The following is a 17,282-nucleotide window of genomic DNA, read 5'->3' on the forward strand; positions in this document are numbered from 1 at the left end:
AAATGAACTTGTTAAAAAATTCACAATAGGTATCTATATCTACTATCTATATACAAGAGTTTTTCATCTCCTGAAAACTAACACCGACCATGAATATCAGAGCGCTTCCTCAACGCCATAATCACCTCGAATGCAACGAATTGCAATAAAGTAAGCCTCGTTAATCCGAAATACCAAAACATAACCCCTGTTCGGACTCACGAAAGTCACGGAGCGTTCGGATTATAGTACGGAAAAAGTGACTATATATTTTGATAGAATATTATGAATTGAAGTTTACTAAGATACATATTTAAACTTTTTGTTACACAAGTTACTTATTAATAAAGTGGCCAATTTTAGTCTGGCGGTTTCTATTTATTCACCAAACAAAGGCATCGTCTTTTTGGGTAAGGACAAGTCGTTTTCATCAGCCAAACCCAGTTCGGATTACAGCGGCGTTCGGATAAGCCTGGGTACGGATTAACGAGGCTCTACAGTACTTCAGCAGCACATCACCATTGATTCGGTGCAATTATGAAATGTGGCAGTCGTCTAGGGACCCTCACTGAGCTGGAACACCTTTTCTACATTGTTGTTTTTTAAAATAATAATGTAGGTTCGGTAAATAACCGGTCTTATTTTTAATTGGTTAGAATTTACTTGAAAATAAATATAATTTTATATTATAGACGTGTTCAGCAGGACATTCTAGCATCCGCTGGTAATAGCTACCATATAGCCATCCACATAATTGCCACTGCCGAATGCCTGCAGGTCAGGATGATTTTGTATTTGCCTTATTTTAAATTCCGCGATTTTATATCTTTACAGTCTGGTATGTTTCCGGTAGGTACACGTTGAATAGGGGGCCCAACCGCATCGTTATACAATGAACCTAACCTAAAAATACTACTACCTTCTATTGATACTTATTGATAAATAATAATATTGCCACCAAATACCCACCATTAAAAATAAGCATTTCTATACACTGACCTGCATGTGCATATATAGGTACTTACCGATAAAATAATATACATTATGAATATATTATGTAGGTATTCCGGTCAAACATTATATCACATATTTAATCCCTTAGGTTTAAGCCCCGATTACTGAAACATTGTTCTGAATTTGTTCAGGGGGAAGGGCGCAATATAAATTCTTTGAATACGTAATGCTATGAACTGTAATGGAACTTTTGTATCCCGTAAATTGTGTTTCACAGGGTTAACTCTCGCTGTAAAGGCTTCGTATATTGAATTGTAACTTTGAAGCTTCCGACCTGCGTTTTGTGTGGAAATACCATAAAGTTATTCATTTTAAATATCATGAAGGTTGATATTACAAGCCAATTATTAAAAATTCTACAGATTCAGATCTACTGATGTACTGACTGATGCTTATGGACGTAGACATCATAAAAATCTGTAAGCAAAATAACAGCCTATCAAAATGAGACCTTTAATTTAAAGAAACTAAAGAATTCGGGATGAGCACTTAAACCGCGGAATTGGCAAAGACGACACTCATTAAATTCAATGATAATATGTGGGACACCGCTAAATTATTACAGCTGTGCTTTTACAAATCTGCTAGCGTAGTTTTGCACCTATGAATAGTTGGTGGTAATGTTTACGCAAGTGATTTATGTGGTACGAATTCAGTACAAGTGGAAGAGTTTTAATGGTAGATAAATCGCTTGATATCGCGGCCGTTCCACGCGCTGGAGACAGCTGCCGCCCCCACCTCGTGCCTCGACGTTCAACAACATCACCAGAAACAAAGAAATATGGTAGAGGATCCATCAATTTACTTAAAACTACCAGCAAAAGCGACTGTTCGATCAGAATCCGCCGCCGTTATATAAATACGACTCAACGAAAATACTTCACAGTAGGTAAATGTTTCAAAGCCTTCGACACAGAAAAACACGTCTACAAAAATAAAGCGCTCATTCCGTTTCATGGATATTAAAAATTCATCAACTCATGTAATGAAAGGAAAATGTTTTCCGACGCCCAATATAACAGCTGAACTTTTAGCAGCGAGTTCGACGCGAAATTTCACTGATACATAGTTCTCTTGCACACTATCGGGCTGAGCGAGTCAACAAATAGAGGACTGTGTCTAAACAACCGCCAGAGTGAGCCGACGCGCACGGGACCAGAGGCGTATTCAGGGAAACGATTGTATCAGAACGCTGCTATCAAAACATGCGCATTGATTGTGTGGCCTGGAGGGTCACTCTGGATTTGCGAAATACGATGTTTTGGAACGCTCGCTGCTGCACTTACCGCGATTCTAATGAAGCAACGTTTGCATGGCAGCTTATCGAAACTTCTTATTTGGTCGAAAGTAGCCCTCTTGCACCGTGTGCGTGTGATCGGTGTAGAAGCGCCCATTCCACCGGCATTACCGAACACAGAGTGGGATCCATCCGTGTGATTGGTTCCGCTGGGATTGCCACAATATGACGCCTCTTGTTTGTTCCCTAACATATTGGATCAGGCCTAATGTTTAGTGAACGCCTGACGTTACAGTTCCTTGTGTTTACTCTTGAAGGATTTCCATTAGCTTTATTTACATTTTATCGTGGCTGACAGGAGTTCTTACAAAATTATACATACGCAGCATTTTGTTTGGGAAGAACTGAATTAGAATTGTGTATGTGAACTTTTACTGTTTAGTTACAGTTGACATTAATACACCACCACACACACGAGTACAATGCGAAATCGTAAAATTTAGTAGCACTATAACAATTTAGTGGGACCGAGTCCTCTGAATGTTTACACAACACACACAGCTGCATAAATATTAATAAGTGGCGCCATGATGGTCAAGTCAGTAGTGCGTCGCGTCCGAGGGGTCACTCTATATAGCTTGCGAAAGTAAGTACCCAACTAAGTTTCTGAGCACTACTGCGCTAACCACGACTGTCTGGTCGGCTCACGTTCGTTCGTTTTTTATCGAGCTAGAGTAACCCTGCCGAAACGGGAAATGATGTTATTTATAAGTTACTAGCTGTTCCCGCGCGCTTCGCTTCGCCTTAAAAAGTTTTCCCGTGGGAATTCCGGGATAAAAAGTACCTATAACCTATGTTCTTTCCCAGGGTCTAGACCATATGTATACCAAATTTCATTCAAATCCGTACAGTAGTTTTGGCGTGAAAGAGTAACAGACAGACAGACAGACAGACAGTTACTTTCGAATTTATAATATTAGTTAGGATGAGGAGACATTGGCGAAATGACAGTCGCAGTTAATTGCTACTGCTGGTAACTCTGTGAACTCCGCTGGTGCAGTGACATCATGCGGCCGAATGGACGCTCGAGCGCTGTTTACCAACAAACAAACCAGATTCATTTGCATTTGCTATAGACTTGTAGCAGCTAATCACAGGAACTCAAATAGTTAAAGTGTAACTAGGTATAGTGGAGAGTAGTTTAAATAATTGTGAATTTATTATGATAAGTGGGTTGGATTTACTGATTCCAGACACTAAGGAATATGTTGTTTGAACTTATAACATTGTGACTAGCATTAAACACTGACGAACTGCTATAATACAATTCTGTGTAGTAGTCGTTATGTACCTACTTGCAATGTTAAGTAAGTAAATGTTGTATTTAATACGCAATGTGGATCCTCTCTGTCATGGCAAGGGCAGACTGCACTTTTACCAATATTGCCAATTTGGAGATTCGACAGAAAACGAGATCAAGGGCCTATGAATAAAAATTTAATTTACCCATTTACTGAGTTTTAACCATTTTTATCTTAAATTTACTTAAAGTTTAACCACCGTGACCTGTGAAAGTTGGCGGGAGGAAAACTTCACGATTATACGAAGCTCACTTCAACTCAGTTACGAAACATGTTCTGAATTTATTATAAAAATTTGATGTTTATATTAAACTTCTGAAACTTGTTTCATCACTTTTGCCGTCATCCAGGCTTTATTTAAAAAAAGGTTCTAGTTAACATCCTTGTATTTTTAATACGTGTAATTTTATTTGGTGTAAATGAGTGAGGAATTTCCTGTTTATTTATTCTTTATTACACAATATACAAAAGTAATTATGTACAATCAGGTGGACTTAATGGTAAAAACATTTTCTAACAGGCAACCTGCAAGAGGCACAGAGAAAATTTACTAACGTTTATTATACCAACTGCCTACAGTCTACATTAACTCGTGAATACAAAATAATGCACTTGCCATATTAATTGTAGCATAAGATCTGGTAAATAATACGCGTATAATAGCATTAACAATTCATTATAGTGCGACAAACTTATCTGTTCCGGGGACAGCGAACTAAATTGATCCATATATCATTATTTACCAATGAATTATATATTCATATAGATCACATATAGTTTATTAAAACCACAAGAGCGAATTACCACTACTGGCAAACTTAAAATCTTGTAGAATGAAGAAATATTAGACATTTACGTGAGCTCTCATCGGAACAGATAAGTTTGTGGCACTATAGCTTGAAGTATCGTTGAAAACGGTCTACGTGCTATACAAAATAATATATGCGACCACCCATCAAACGTACGACATAAAATTGGTTCGATCTTGTTAAATTACCTTTAACGGTAATACAATCTGTATAAATTACATAAAAATTGTAAAGAGAATGTCTAGCAATTAGGTAAATGGTCCCATAGTATCAGTGCAGAACAGATTGCTTTAGCCTTTTACGTCGGCAGGTATGTCGCGACATAGCGCACTGGAGTTCTGATATTTAATTGATTCCTTGTGTGTCATTTGGAATATTTTAATGGAAATTGTAATTTTATGGATTTATGCTGATGACTCTGGCAAATGTTCGAATAGTTCAGCTGCAATTCTTTTCACTGACAAAATATTTGCAAGGTTCGAAACTTGTAGCACAGAAATATGAATCCGAGATCCGAAATGGAGGGTTACTCTATACTGATGAAAAATGAACGCACAGGAGCTATCGTTCCATCGCCATATTTAATACAGCGAGATAGAGTCGTGGCTCGCGCAGTAGCGCTCCAAAGCTTCGTTTTTCGTTATATAGAGTGACCTCTTTGTATCCTGCATGAGATATCTGTCCATTGCGGTAGACAAGCTAGACGGGGTAAAGCAGGCACACACGGCAGCCGCCGCGGCCTGCGGGGCGGGTCGCCACACTCGCCGCCGCAGCGCAACCCGACACCTCCGTGTGCTCTAGTGTTGCATCGTTCGCCACATCACCATATTACCCACTATTATGAAATCAACCAACCACAATATAAGCGTCATCACTGCGGGTAAATACGGATAATTTTAATATTTGGAGGCTACGCACCTACGCAGTATTCAGAACCCGTCGTTACACCTTTCAAAATCCAAGTGTTTGCTCTAAATGTCTTACATATTTTTTTGCTAAGTAGTACATGGCTACATCGCAGGTCGTCATAAGCAGAAACAAAATCACTATAATCTGACCCAAACAGCCAGCCCAAAGCCGTTTACGTCAGTGATGACCATTAATAATGTTCTCATTAACTAAACACGGGCGTTTAAATATTTAGTTACGAGCAAATGTTTGAGTTCAACAACTGACCCGCTAAGGTCGAGTAGAAAGATGCGAGCGGGATATTTGCCTTGCGCTTATCCGTATCAGGGCCCGTCTGTTTAAATAGAGGCTACATTATAGCCGGGTTCTAAAACCCTGGAACACTAAGTATATTCTGGTAAATACAAGTACTTGAAACAATCTAACCGAATTTAGAAACAGTTTAAAACTAGACAAAGCACCACATAACATTAAATGAACAATTTTATACGAAGCAGTCCAGATCCATCACGTATCTATTCGTATATGGTTCTGGCGGACACAAAGGTACGCGCTCTTTCACAGACACACAAGCGTAACTATCGGACTCCGACTTATAAAATACAGTAAACAATCAGTTGTCACAGACCATCCTATGTTACCATCATCATCAGCTAACAATGATGTGGTATAATAAATAGTAATCCAGTAAACTACGCCCGTCTTACAACATAATGCCTGTATTTCATATCCCATCTAAGATACGTGGCAGTGGCATCGCAGTAGCGTGGCCGTTGCGTGTCGCGTCCCTAGAACAGCGGACTCCACCGGGGGGCGTGCGCAGCGGGGCATGCCGAGATACCCGCTTATCTGCACATCGCCTCATCAAAGGACTGCTAAATATATTCTTTGTGATCAGTAAAGTGGGCACACTGCGGCCTCGTGCCTGGGCTCGTTCCGATACTTATTGGCTAATTATAACTTACTAGCTCTTGTTTCGAGCTTCGCTTCGCTTTTAGTAGTTTTGCTGTAAGACTTTTTCGGTACATATCAATAGTGGCCTATGATACCCATATCTACGCAAAAACTAGGTACCTATATGGCACGATAGTACAGAGACACGCTTTAGATGATAAAGATAATTTTTATTCACTTTTTGTACAATTATGTTACAGCTTTCGTATAAGTAGCCACGCTCTTTCCGAATTCGATAAATTACATCGAAAGAATAGTTTTTCCAGTTGCATAACCCGCTCGAGGAGAAATTTAAAATGCTGAGCTCGTGTGCACATGTTAGGTCATAGAGGTTACTTTACGGACCTGAAAACTGCATGAGTATAAGGGTGAGTTGCATCAACATCCCGGTTATCGTAATAGTTAAGGTTAAACTTAGCAATGACAGAGTCGTTACAGTTAATATTTTACTGTAACGTGTTGCACCATCAAATCGTCGGTCATTGTTAATGTTATTAGGGTTGCTATTCGTTTGAGACATAATTATCCCCAAAGTTATTGTGGGAAACGTTTTTATGTAAGGCAATACCAAATCTAGCTGTCGGACTGAAGCCGTCACAGAGTACATTGTAGCCGTCATTCTCTGTCAAAGCACTCAAAGTCAACATGTCATAGGAACTAAGTCTGTTGTTCCTCCAAATATTGACCAAAAGATTATCATCAATAAAACCCGCGACAAAGTAGACTCTAATAAGCCTTTATTAAGAGCGGTGGTAGCTCAGTCGGGTAAGTGCCCGCTTCTCACGCCAGAGATTCGGGTCCGATCCCGGCGCTGACATGTACCAATGAGTTCTTTTAACATAAGTACAATGTATACCATCGCTCTTACGGTGAGGAAAACATCGTGAGGAAACCTGCATATCTAGATTAAGCACATCTAGATATGTGAACCCACCAACCCGCAGTGTACCAGCGTGGTGGAGAAATGGTCCAAGCTTTGGAAGGCAGTTTAGACCTTGGGGATATGCACAAAGGTTCCATTCGAGAGAGCCAGGTGCAGGTACTTACACCCCCAGAGAATATAATAGAATAGAAGCCTTTATTATTAATTATCTTATTAATTAATTCGTAACAAGTTGAAATAAAAACTAACGATGTAATCTATTAAAATAATTATTTATTGACATCCTTCGATTATGCTCATCATTCCTGTTAACTGCAGAGACAGGTTCCTCTTCATCAGATGATGAATCATCATAAAAAACCTAGCTGGTGGTACAGCACAGGGTCTCTATTTTGTTTACATAATATATTATGCAGCTATGCCGTAGCCACAATAATGGGCTGCACTCTTCTTAGTTCTGTCCTTATTTTCATTGATATATTTCTGTATTTGAGTGATTGCAAAATTTCTGAAAACAAGGTTATTCAATTAAAGAGTTACGTAGGTTACTTTGATATTAGATTGCTGCGCTGGACCGGCAACCGGCAGGTAGCCGGTAGTGGCTGGATAAGGAAGGCCGAGGGCACAGTGTTGTTTCGCTCCTTGGAAGAGCCCATGGCTCGAAGTGGACGCTTATTTGGTGGTGAAGATGATCATTACACCTACAACATAATAATAGGTGCACTTACTTCGTCGTTGGAGGCAGTAAGAAAGGTTCTAGTTTTAAAGCCAACACACGAGCCACATTTTTGAGACCTGGAACCTGCGAATCTATCAGTTCTCTGAAAGTACACCTTTCTCTTCATATTTCATAAGTTCCGTACTTACTCCACCTCAATCTCAATTTCTGAGGAACTTGTTTCAAGCACTATTTCACGTAGAAGCGACATGATAAGAATTATTGAATATTAATATTTGTACGTAATACTGTTACTTTGAGGTTATACAACGGGTTTGACAGCTACCTGACTTTAACTTTAACAGTAACCGGCCAACATGGGGTGGTTATGGTTATCGTTAAAGTTATGACGTCATTTTAACCATAGTTGAATGGTGCAACCAATTTTTCGCTTAACCGATGCTTTGACAGACGATGTGACGTTTGTAATAGTTAAAGTTAAATGGTGCAACGCACCCTAAGGATCCGAGCAAGTTACACAGATTGCATTGATTGTCATTACTGCTTAGAGCTTTCTGTTTCCCTGATGGTAGTTCTAAATGTTACCACCGAAGGGTTGTAATTTGATTGAAGGGTGTTTATAAGTAAAACATTGAAAGTAACATGTACAATATTGGTGAACAAGTTTAGGGCTTGACGCGGTAGTGATAAGTGTGATGTTTGGGTGGCTGCTAGGCGGATTATCGATTGTAGTGTTAACTGAAGAGGAAAATGAAATGGTAAAACGATGTCAAAGCCCAATCAGCTGTGAACGTACTTCACGCTCTGAGGGACCCCGCTATACCCATCCTCGCGCGAATTTCTCCGTGGGCCAACGCATTATTAACATTTTGTAACCTACATATTTTGGTCGCATAAAAATAAGTATGAGCGGAATTTTGCGTCTAAACTTTAGTACTATCTAAATCTGTTTAATCGTGAACTATTTTCAGCATGTGACGACTTCTAATGCTTCAAAATTTAGAAATTCTTGGACTGTCTCAGTGTTTAAATTATGATCAGCAGGTACGCTAACAAAAACAAACATTGCGTTCATTGTTTACACCAAACTGTCTAACAAAAATGTAACCCAGTAAATATTTTATTTGAAATAAACTCTCCGACGGCCGTGGCGTTTGAATCAAAAGTTTTAATTGGACCGTACTCGAATCAAATTAACGGCAGGAATTCCTGAAATGGTCTTCAAACGAATGCAAACCGGCCCTAGATGGCTTCATCTGGAAAGACGTGGCTCGGATGCATCTGCCTTTTAATAAGGTGCCTATACATACAGGGTGCAATAGTATACTGGTATATACTTTTGCTACACTCAGAAGAACAATTGGGTGAATTCATACTTAATGGGTGCCTACTAGGAAAACACTACAGTACCTACTTTTGCTAAGTACCCATGCAGTTCTTGGGTCAAAAATATTCAAACGATTGACCTGGTCAACGTAGAAAGTTATTATAGAATTATGAAAACAAAACACGATTTAAGCAATTTAAAAAATTATTATAAATTCAGAATGGAGTCGCTGAATGAAGACAGATTACGCGAAATTTATCTCAACACAGCCCAAACTTGTTAGATTACGCCGTGCTAATTGTATTAGCAGCCTCATTACAGGATAATCCTATAAACTAATTACTAATATTTTAGGACGGCCTGACCGTTCTAGAATAGCAATTAGATTAGGTTTACAAGAGAGTTCATGATTTATGAGGACCTATATTATAAGTGATCCGTCTTAAGAATTATTTTGAAGAGGAAAGAGAAGTGTGTATAGTATTTAACCAATACATATAAAAACGATGCTTTATGTGATTTTTGGTCATAGTCATCATCATAATACTACCCTGAAATTTTAATTTAGAAAAGACTTCCATATTGAAAAACAACCGTTTTTTCCTCTTAACATGTACCAACATATTTTTCCTGTCTTTGTTTTATGAAATGAAGAACTTGTATTTTATATTTAAAGAAAGGCTTTTGTTTTTCGTTGTCGCCGTGTCGCTTTGAAAGGGAGAAAGACCCTTAAGCATCATACTATGTTTCTATTAGCACTCTGGGAACGATAATAGGGATTTATGAGTTCATTACTTCTATCTGGGAGAAAAACATTTTGAAATCTCTCAATTTTTCACGAAAAAATAACGTAAGAAGGCCTAGTACGGGAACAAGACGAGACAATAAAACCGTCGCTCTCGCTCTCGAAACCACGCTAAGTGAGTGAGCGCGATGCAAAACTTTTGTCACATCTTAGCGTGCGCCCTGTGGTAGGCCTTCAGCAAGTTAGGGGTGGCACTCACGCGATAGCGTCGATCATGTCCAGGCCCATCTCCACCGTGCAGCGCGCGTGGTCGGAGCGCGGCTCGGGCAGCCCTGACACGCAGTAGTAGCAGTCGCCCAGGATCTTGATGCGCAGGCAGTGGTTGTCCTGGAGACAGGCAAACGTGTTTATACTGTGCGGAAGGATCGTCATCTTCAGACAAAAAAAGGCTTACGCTTATAGTGTAACAGAGATGATTAATTGATTATGCCAAGGTTCTAGGTTTAATGGCAACCCTATCCTGTTAACTTACTAATGATCAGCTAATGTATCGACTTATAAAGTCGAGATGACTGTCGAGGTGCTCCGACTGTAATTTTATGCAAACATTATTCAATTGTATATTTTTAAAGACAAACAACGGGAATTTGAATAATTCTCAAGGCACTGTACCCAGTAGAGACCGTGGCGGGTGGGAAAACTAAACGAGCGTGAGGCAGAAATTTTCATACATAATGGGAGACCATTTGTTTTGCGCTGCTGAATTAAATGTGTGAATAAATATGAATACAGCTTGCTGTACAAATTTAGCTTTTTTTAAGCGGGACCGTAAATTTACGCAGCAGAAGAAGGGAAAATTACAGACTGCATTATACAGAATAAATTTAGGTAACATTTTCTAAAACTGCTCAAAATGAATAGTTATAAAAACAGATTATTAACAATATCTTCTGTAAACTAAGCGCAACTCACTGCATGTAAAGTTTGCATTTATTTAACCTAAGAACATTTTCATAACTTTTAAGCCGGCGGAGAGACGGCGAATTGACGGAGAGTTTAGGCTAACACAGACCGAAGAATTTGGAGTATAGCAGCCCTTAAAGGTAGATTTTTAAGGGCTGCTATAGTCTGCTGGGTCGATTTCAGACAACCTAACAATTTCCATCAAAACACACTGTAAAGTTCGTCCATATGAAGTTGCTTACAATATTACAATGTTCAGAATAGAATGCGCCACCGGCTGGGTTCACTAATGAACTTGTGAAGTCCATTCGTGTCACATCTCATTATTCTTCCTTATGAAAGCGGAATAGGCGCTACTCGAATTTCACCACAATGGGAATTAAACATTTACGTGATTAATAACGCAACCAATAATGCGCACGTGGTTTTCAAATTACTATTCAATAAATAATTGATCACTTCAAATACTCGTATGTTCGATTGTTCGTACCGAATTTCACGGAATCGATTCTGGAGTGGATAGTTATTATATCACGCTACTGTGTCTTTAAAGTTATATAAACCCTACAGTACCTACATAAGTAACAGATTATAAAATTAAGCTTGTAAAATAAAATAGGTATGATTTGACCGTAAGCTAACCTACCCATGGATTTTTTAAAATATAATTGTGGAAAAATGAATATAATGTACATAAAACATAGCAAGGAAAGATAATCCTAATGAGGGTCGAGGGATAACAACGAGAACACCTTATCCTTATACAAAACGACTGTTTTATTAGCCTAATTTATGGATTTACCACCGGCAGCCACTGCTGTGCAGGCAGGTAGGTACCTACCTATTGTTATGAAATTCTATCATTGTAATTAAATTAGTGGTGCCTGCTAAAGTGGGGATTCTGGGGAATGAAACAATGGTCATTAAGGCTAGGCCACACTAGGCGTATGCTGGGGGTTAGGAAGCAGTCCCTCTGCTTGTGATCTGTTCTGTGCTGCGCGCTCACAGCATACGTCTAGCTTAATGGCATTACTAGATAATTTTATGAAATCACATTATTTAGATATATCTATTTGTTCTGGTTCGGTTCTGTACCTCTTAATTAATTCATTGTACTCATTAATACACAATAACTGTCCATCAATAAATAAGACAGAAGGGCTATCACGGGGCGTATTTAAGAAGTGCCAAAAATTCTCCGTCGCGCTATCTCTTGAGGTTGGCGGTGTGAGTGAGCGCAATGTTAAACTTTTGTCACGTCTTAATATCGCTCCGTGCTACTCCTTCAGCTATCTACTCACGTTGGCGAGTTGGTCGAAGCGTCCGAACAGCTCGTTGAGCAGCCGCACCAGCTCCTGCGCGCTGCACTGCGACGCCAGCACCGTGAACCCCACGATGTCCGCGAACAAAATGCTGCAACAATACACAACGGTTGTTATTGAAAATGTCTGGGAGGAATGGTTGTTAATGAGGTTAGGGCACCGTGAACCCCTGGATATCCTCGAATAAAATGCTGCAACAATACACAATGGTTCAGCATCATCATCACGACCCATCACGTCCCCACTGCTGGGACACGGGTCTTCTTCCAATGAAGGGTTTTAGGCGTAGTCCACCACGCTGGCCTAGTACGGGTTGGTGGACAATGCACACAATGGTGGTTTATTTGGAATGCCTGGGAAGATAATAGTTATTGGAGATAAGGGACTAACCTCCAGCCGGATATCGAGGAGGCTGGATAGAAAATTCAAAAGACAGCATACACAATTTTACACCTAGTTCACTTGGGCTGGTCAAAAAGTGAATGGATGGAAAGTTTGAAAGCACAATCTTTAACTTCAGAAGTTTATTTAGACTAGTAACTGTTCGACTTCCTTCTAGACCTCCGGACAAATAAGAAATATTTTTCCAAATTCTTCACTGGCTATTGTTTGAACTTGAACTCAGCCAAACATGTCCAAACGCTACCTTGACCTAAAATTCTTCATACACCAACTTTTTAAACCCACATTTTTCAATTGGAATGTGTTCAGACAAAAATGTTCAAAAAGGCCTATTCATGCTTTAGACCTTTGGAAGGAGCCCGCATGCCAGCGCTTCGCCATTGCGACGCTAAATTCCGATCGGATCGAGACGGGATTCCAAATCAGTATTCTCCGAGCCAGTAGGACGGTTTGACATAGTTCCATCAATTGGCTGCCCCAGCCGCAACAAGCCTTTATGACATGCACTTTATATAATTTCGTAATATTGTAGTTTGTGGTAAGCATAATGGTTGGAACCTACAATTCGACATTTCAAACGGTATGATTAAAATGGTTGAGCGATTAATAAAGCTGCCACCGCAGGGCGTTGCAATAAATGAGGTTTCGATCGGTATAAATGTATAGCCACAAATTAAACATTTTGGTCACAGATTTCATTACGTGCGATACTCAGATGTTTAGGTATCAAAGCAAGAACTACTCAAAATCGAAGCTTTTGAATAATAAAATCTGTATACATATTAAGAGGTATAAAGTTCGGCACCCAAAAATAAATCTCAAAGAGAAAATTCATTTGAAGGTTCTCAATGGCCCTCAAGCTATAATGAGTTGCCACTGTGCGTTTTGTTCTGGACAAATATTTTCATTCAATATCATTATATCACACAGCTACGAAAATATTCGCCAGATATTGACCTCAAGCTGTGCTGTTATGATTGAGAATCTTACGAATGTGTAAGTCCATGATTAATAGAAAATATAATAAGCTCATACAAAGTCTGCACGGACCTAGATCAAGTTTCAACCTCACCATACCTTTACACATAAATCAAACAACAAACACCTTTAATCTTATATCAACGAAGACCTATTTGCGCCGGCTATAATCCGTTTAGCCCTGGACGACGCGTAAGAGGGTTACCGGAATATATACAGCTAATTTATATCGAGGCAGAAGCGAATGAATGGGCTGCATGGCGCATGCCTCCTCGCATCAACAAGTACCCTTTGACCATCCTCGTTGATCCCCTAAAGGGACATTAAACGAGGTATAAAATGTATTTCAAATATATCTTGGCGAAAACATCCACTATTCTTGGTTACATATTTGATTTACATTACAATATGGAGGAATAGGCTGAAGATACACAGCAAGAAACTAAAATATAACAAAGGGTGTAGTTTTTATTCGGAGTACCAGTGGTGGAGACAGTCAGGACGCCTGATAGAGGAGCCCCTCCCCGCACCTCCCATCTCACCCATCACTCCTAATGAAATGAAAGATTAGCTGAAGCCTGAATAATGGCGACCGTGGCCGGCAAAGGACAACAAACACGAAATACATTATAAACAAACTGCGTGCTGTGAATAAGAATATTGTTACCCTTTATGAAACGGAAATTAAAGCAATATTTTCAGTAAAATGAATTTATGAAACTAGGACCATCAAAATATGACGTGATAGCAATTGCGGCTTTGAATCTCGTATTTGAAAGCAAATTAAGTAAGGAAACAACGAACCAACTTGTAAACAACGACTTTACGATTCCTTCCCTGTAAGCTATTATAAGTACACAAATCTTCTAAGTATCAATTTACTTTTAATGAAGTGCAAAACATAAAAACTAACATTCTGTAAACTTTCAGTTACAAGCAGAGACTGCAATCGTATTTGCAAACATGGCCCATTACCCGTATAATTCTGACGCGATATAAATTACGTGCTCGAAGCAGCTTTCAGTGTTTCATGCAAATGGCAAGAGCTATCTATCTAGCGTGCTACTTCTCGCCTAAATTATACATATAGGGCTACACGAGCAGTATATCTCTCACTTAAGCCACTCAGCAATGGTAATGAGAGTCTCCGCGCTGAGGGAAGCTGATTATTGCAAATTTAATTTGCTACCGCAGCCTGAGATTTGAAGTTGGCTTTGTTCTTCTGAAATTGCAGCTGAAATATACTTTAATATTTGTTCATAGGACTGTAGGACACTTGCAACATTACATGAACAATATCGTGGAAGTGGAAGTTCTGAACCCACAGGTTGGCGTGACTCGCAGCGTCTCACACAAGTCGGACAGGCAATTTCGCGCGGCCGCCCGGAATGTGCGAAACCACTCAACAACTACACCGCGCAGATTGATGATACATCCCACAGCTTTGATCTACAGATGTGTGTGACACACAAATCAAACGGCTTACTCGCACGTTAATAGATAACTTTGATGTTAATGCTGTCGAATATTACATTACTTGGGGTTTTCAACAGACGGATACGTGAGTACGTAGCTATAGTGTAATGAGGGTAAGTGGATTTGGTACTGGCAGACAAAAGTCAGACGGCTGCAGTTAAATCCGCTTAGGCTAAAGGGATCAGTCTGCAGCGCTCTCACTGTCTATGGTATCACTCACATACGATATACGTGTGTGTAGGGAATGAGGGATGCATTATATTATGTAAAAGTTTATGTAATCATAGTTTTGGAGTGGATTTCTGAAACTGCAAGTAGATGGTTTCATTTCAGTAACGATAATTATTATGAAATATGTAAGATACATAAATGAACAAATACTTATACAGTATAATATATTGTCTAAGAAAGATACGGGATTTTAACAAAATATTGAACAAAATTATTGTAACAAAATATTACAGGTATTCCAGTAATATTTTGTTTATTTAAAATTCAATCTGTATTATAGGCATAAATATTAAATAATATCTGCCCTTTATAGCTCTATCATAACTCGTTCAAGTATGATTTTCAACACGCTAGGGGCTAATGGCCTCACTATGAAAACTAGACGTTTAGCGATGTTTAGCGGAAACTATCATCTACGTATTTAACACCTGGTTTAAACTATTTTATGACAATATAGTGTACGACAGTTAAGTAAGCTACAATTATATTTAGTACCTAGTATTAGGTTTTTAATTGTAAAAACTTCCTGGTAAATATCCAAGCCACACTTACAACGTAAAATAATTAGTTTTATGCATGTTCGTTTGTCAAGTAATTCAATTATTACTAAAGCTTTCGATCGATATGACACTCCTTTGCTAATGGGCTAAAAGGCTAGTTGGTCACTGATACTGCTGCCCTAGGGAAAGCTTTCACAAACAAACCATGACAAATTACATGATAATAACAAAAACTTCCATTAATTGCTTGTCGACAACAAGACGGATCGACTGAAGCGGCGGCCGACATTCAGATCATGAACAGAGATGTACTACGTAATTAAACTGTGCCTGATGGCCCATTAAATTACTTTCTCAACCAGACAGTATCTCACTATTAAACACAAAGTATGAATAGGCACAAAGGGGGAATTATTTTTGTAGAAATTAATAAAAAATCAAAAGGCATTAGGCTTTTACAACATTGAGAAGGCCTGTCTAACTGTAGATACGGCACGGTTGCAAACCGCATTGACAATGCGGTATAATCGCGGTCAGAGGTATTGTCTGCTGCGTTGTGTGACCGATGTGGCCATCTATATTTAGCCGTGTATTCTGTGTGTCATTGCCGCACGGACCGCCGCGATGATAGATTAGCCGTGTTATTTTCAAACATTACACAGATCTATTCCAGGTGTAAGTAAAAACTAAATGAGCTGCATCTCCACCGCTCTCTACCTCGTATGCTTTTCTAAATTATTCATCCGAGTATAAATTTCCGCCTCCGTTGCTTATATTTACCCGGTCATGTTGAAATCGCCGGTGCTCCCACGCTTCAGATTGAAAGCTCTATTAATATTCAATTTTTCTGTTCGAGTGTCGCGGCCGCTGCGTCGCTTTAGCTCCGTACAAACGACACTCAATATTTCACGGCAGGAAAAGCTTTTCCATTGCGTCAATGAAACTGTCGATATGAAACAAATGGACGTTGTTAACGTGTCCGCTGACGGCGCGCATTAGGCTGCATTGTGTGGGCCATTGTCAACATACCATGAGTAATAAGTTTGTTTTACAGACATGTTTGTAATTACGAGCGAGGGGTTGCAGACGGCGCGTGCTGGAGTCGGCAACAACGATCGTTGTATTCGAACCCGCCACGGCACATCCGAGAAGTCTCGCATCGAGTACTCGTCTGTTCTCGATACAGTTTCTCGATTCACAGCACGCAGCAGTCGCATCGTGGAAGAGAATCAATAGAGACGGTGCGGCGACATGCTCTTTCGCAGAAACTGATGGCTATTTTCGTTTACAGTCTCGTTGTTTCCACTGAAGTGAGTTTACATTTCCAGTATTATTGTAACAGAAGAACTACAAAAGTGGCAGACATACAAGATACATTGTGTATTAATGAGATTGATGAGACGTGAGTTACGACTATGTTATGTTAGAAACACACATTGCGAGCACAAAACATAATCAGACCAAATCTTTAGCAGCATCATTATCATAGCAAATATATAACTATTACATATAA

The 17,282-nt window shown here is 39.3% G+C and overlaps 1 protein-coding gene and 1 long non-coding RNA gene across 10 annotated transcripts in view; both read right to left on the reverse strand.

Moving 5' to 3' along the window:
- Positions 1 to 17,282, reverse strand: part of LOC105380532 (Ca(2+)/calmodulin-responsive adenylate cyclase) — a 79,986-nt gene that overhangs the window by 18,975 nt on the left and 43,729 nt on the right. For all 9 annotated transcript variants that reach the window (XM_048623310.1, XM_048623309.1, XM_048623308.1 and 6 more), the window contains exons 6-7: positions 12,162 to 12,273; positions 10,157 to 10,284 (exon numbers count right to left, since the gene is read on the reverse strand). In XM_048623310.1, the coding sequence (XP_048479267.1) occupies positions 10,157 to 10,284; positions 12,162 to 12,273 (240 nt within the window). The remainder of the gene's footprint in view (positions 1 to 10,156; positions 10,285 to 12,161; positions 12,274 to 17,282) is intronic.
- LOC125489029 lies at positions 7,400 to 7,933 on the reverse strand. Its single transcript, XR_007266679.1, has 2 exons — positions 7,875 to 7,933; positions 7,400 to 7,654 (listed from the first exon to the last, which is right to left on the reverse strand). It is a non-coding gene; the product is annotated as an uncharacterized LOC125489029 (long non-coding RNA).

This window comes from Plutella xylostella, chromosome 10 (genome assembly GCF_932276165.1).
Source record: "Plutella xylostella chromosome 10, ilPluXylo3.1, whole genome shotgun sequence".
In the NCBI taxonomy this organism is placed as follows: Eukaryota; Metazoa; Arthropoda; class Insecta; order Lepidoptera; family Plutellidae; genus Plutella; species Plutella xylostella.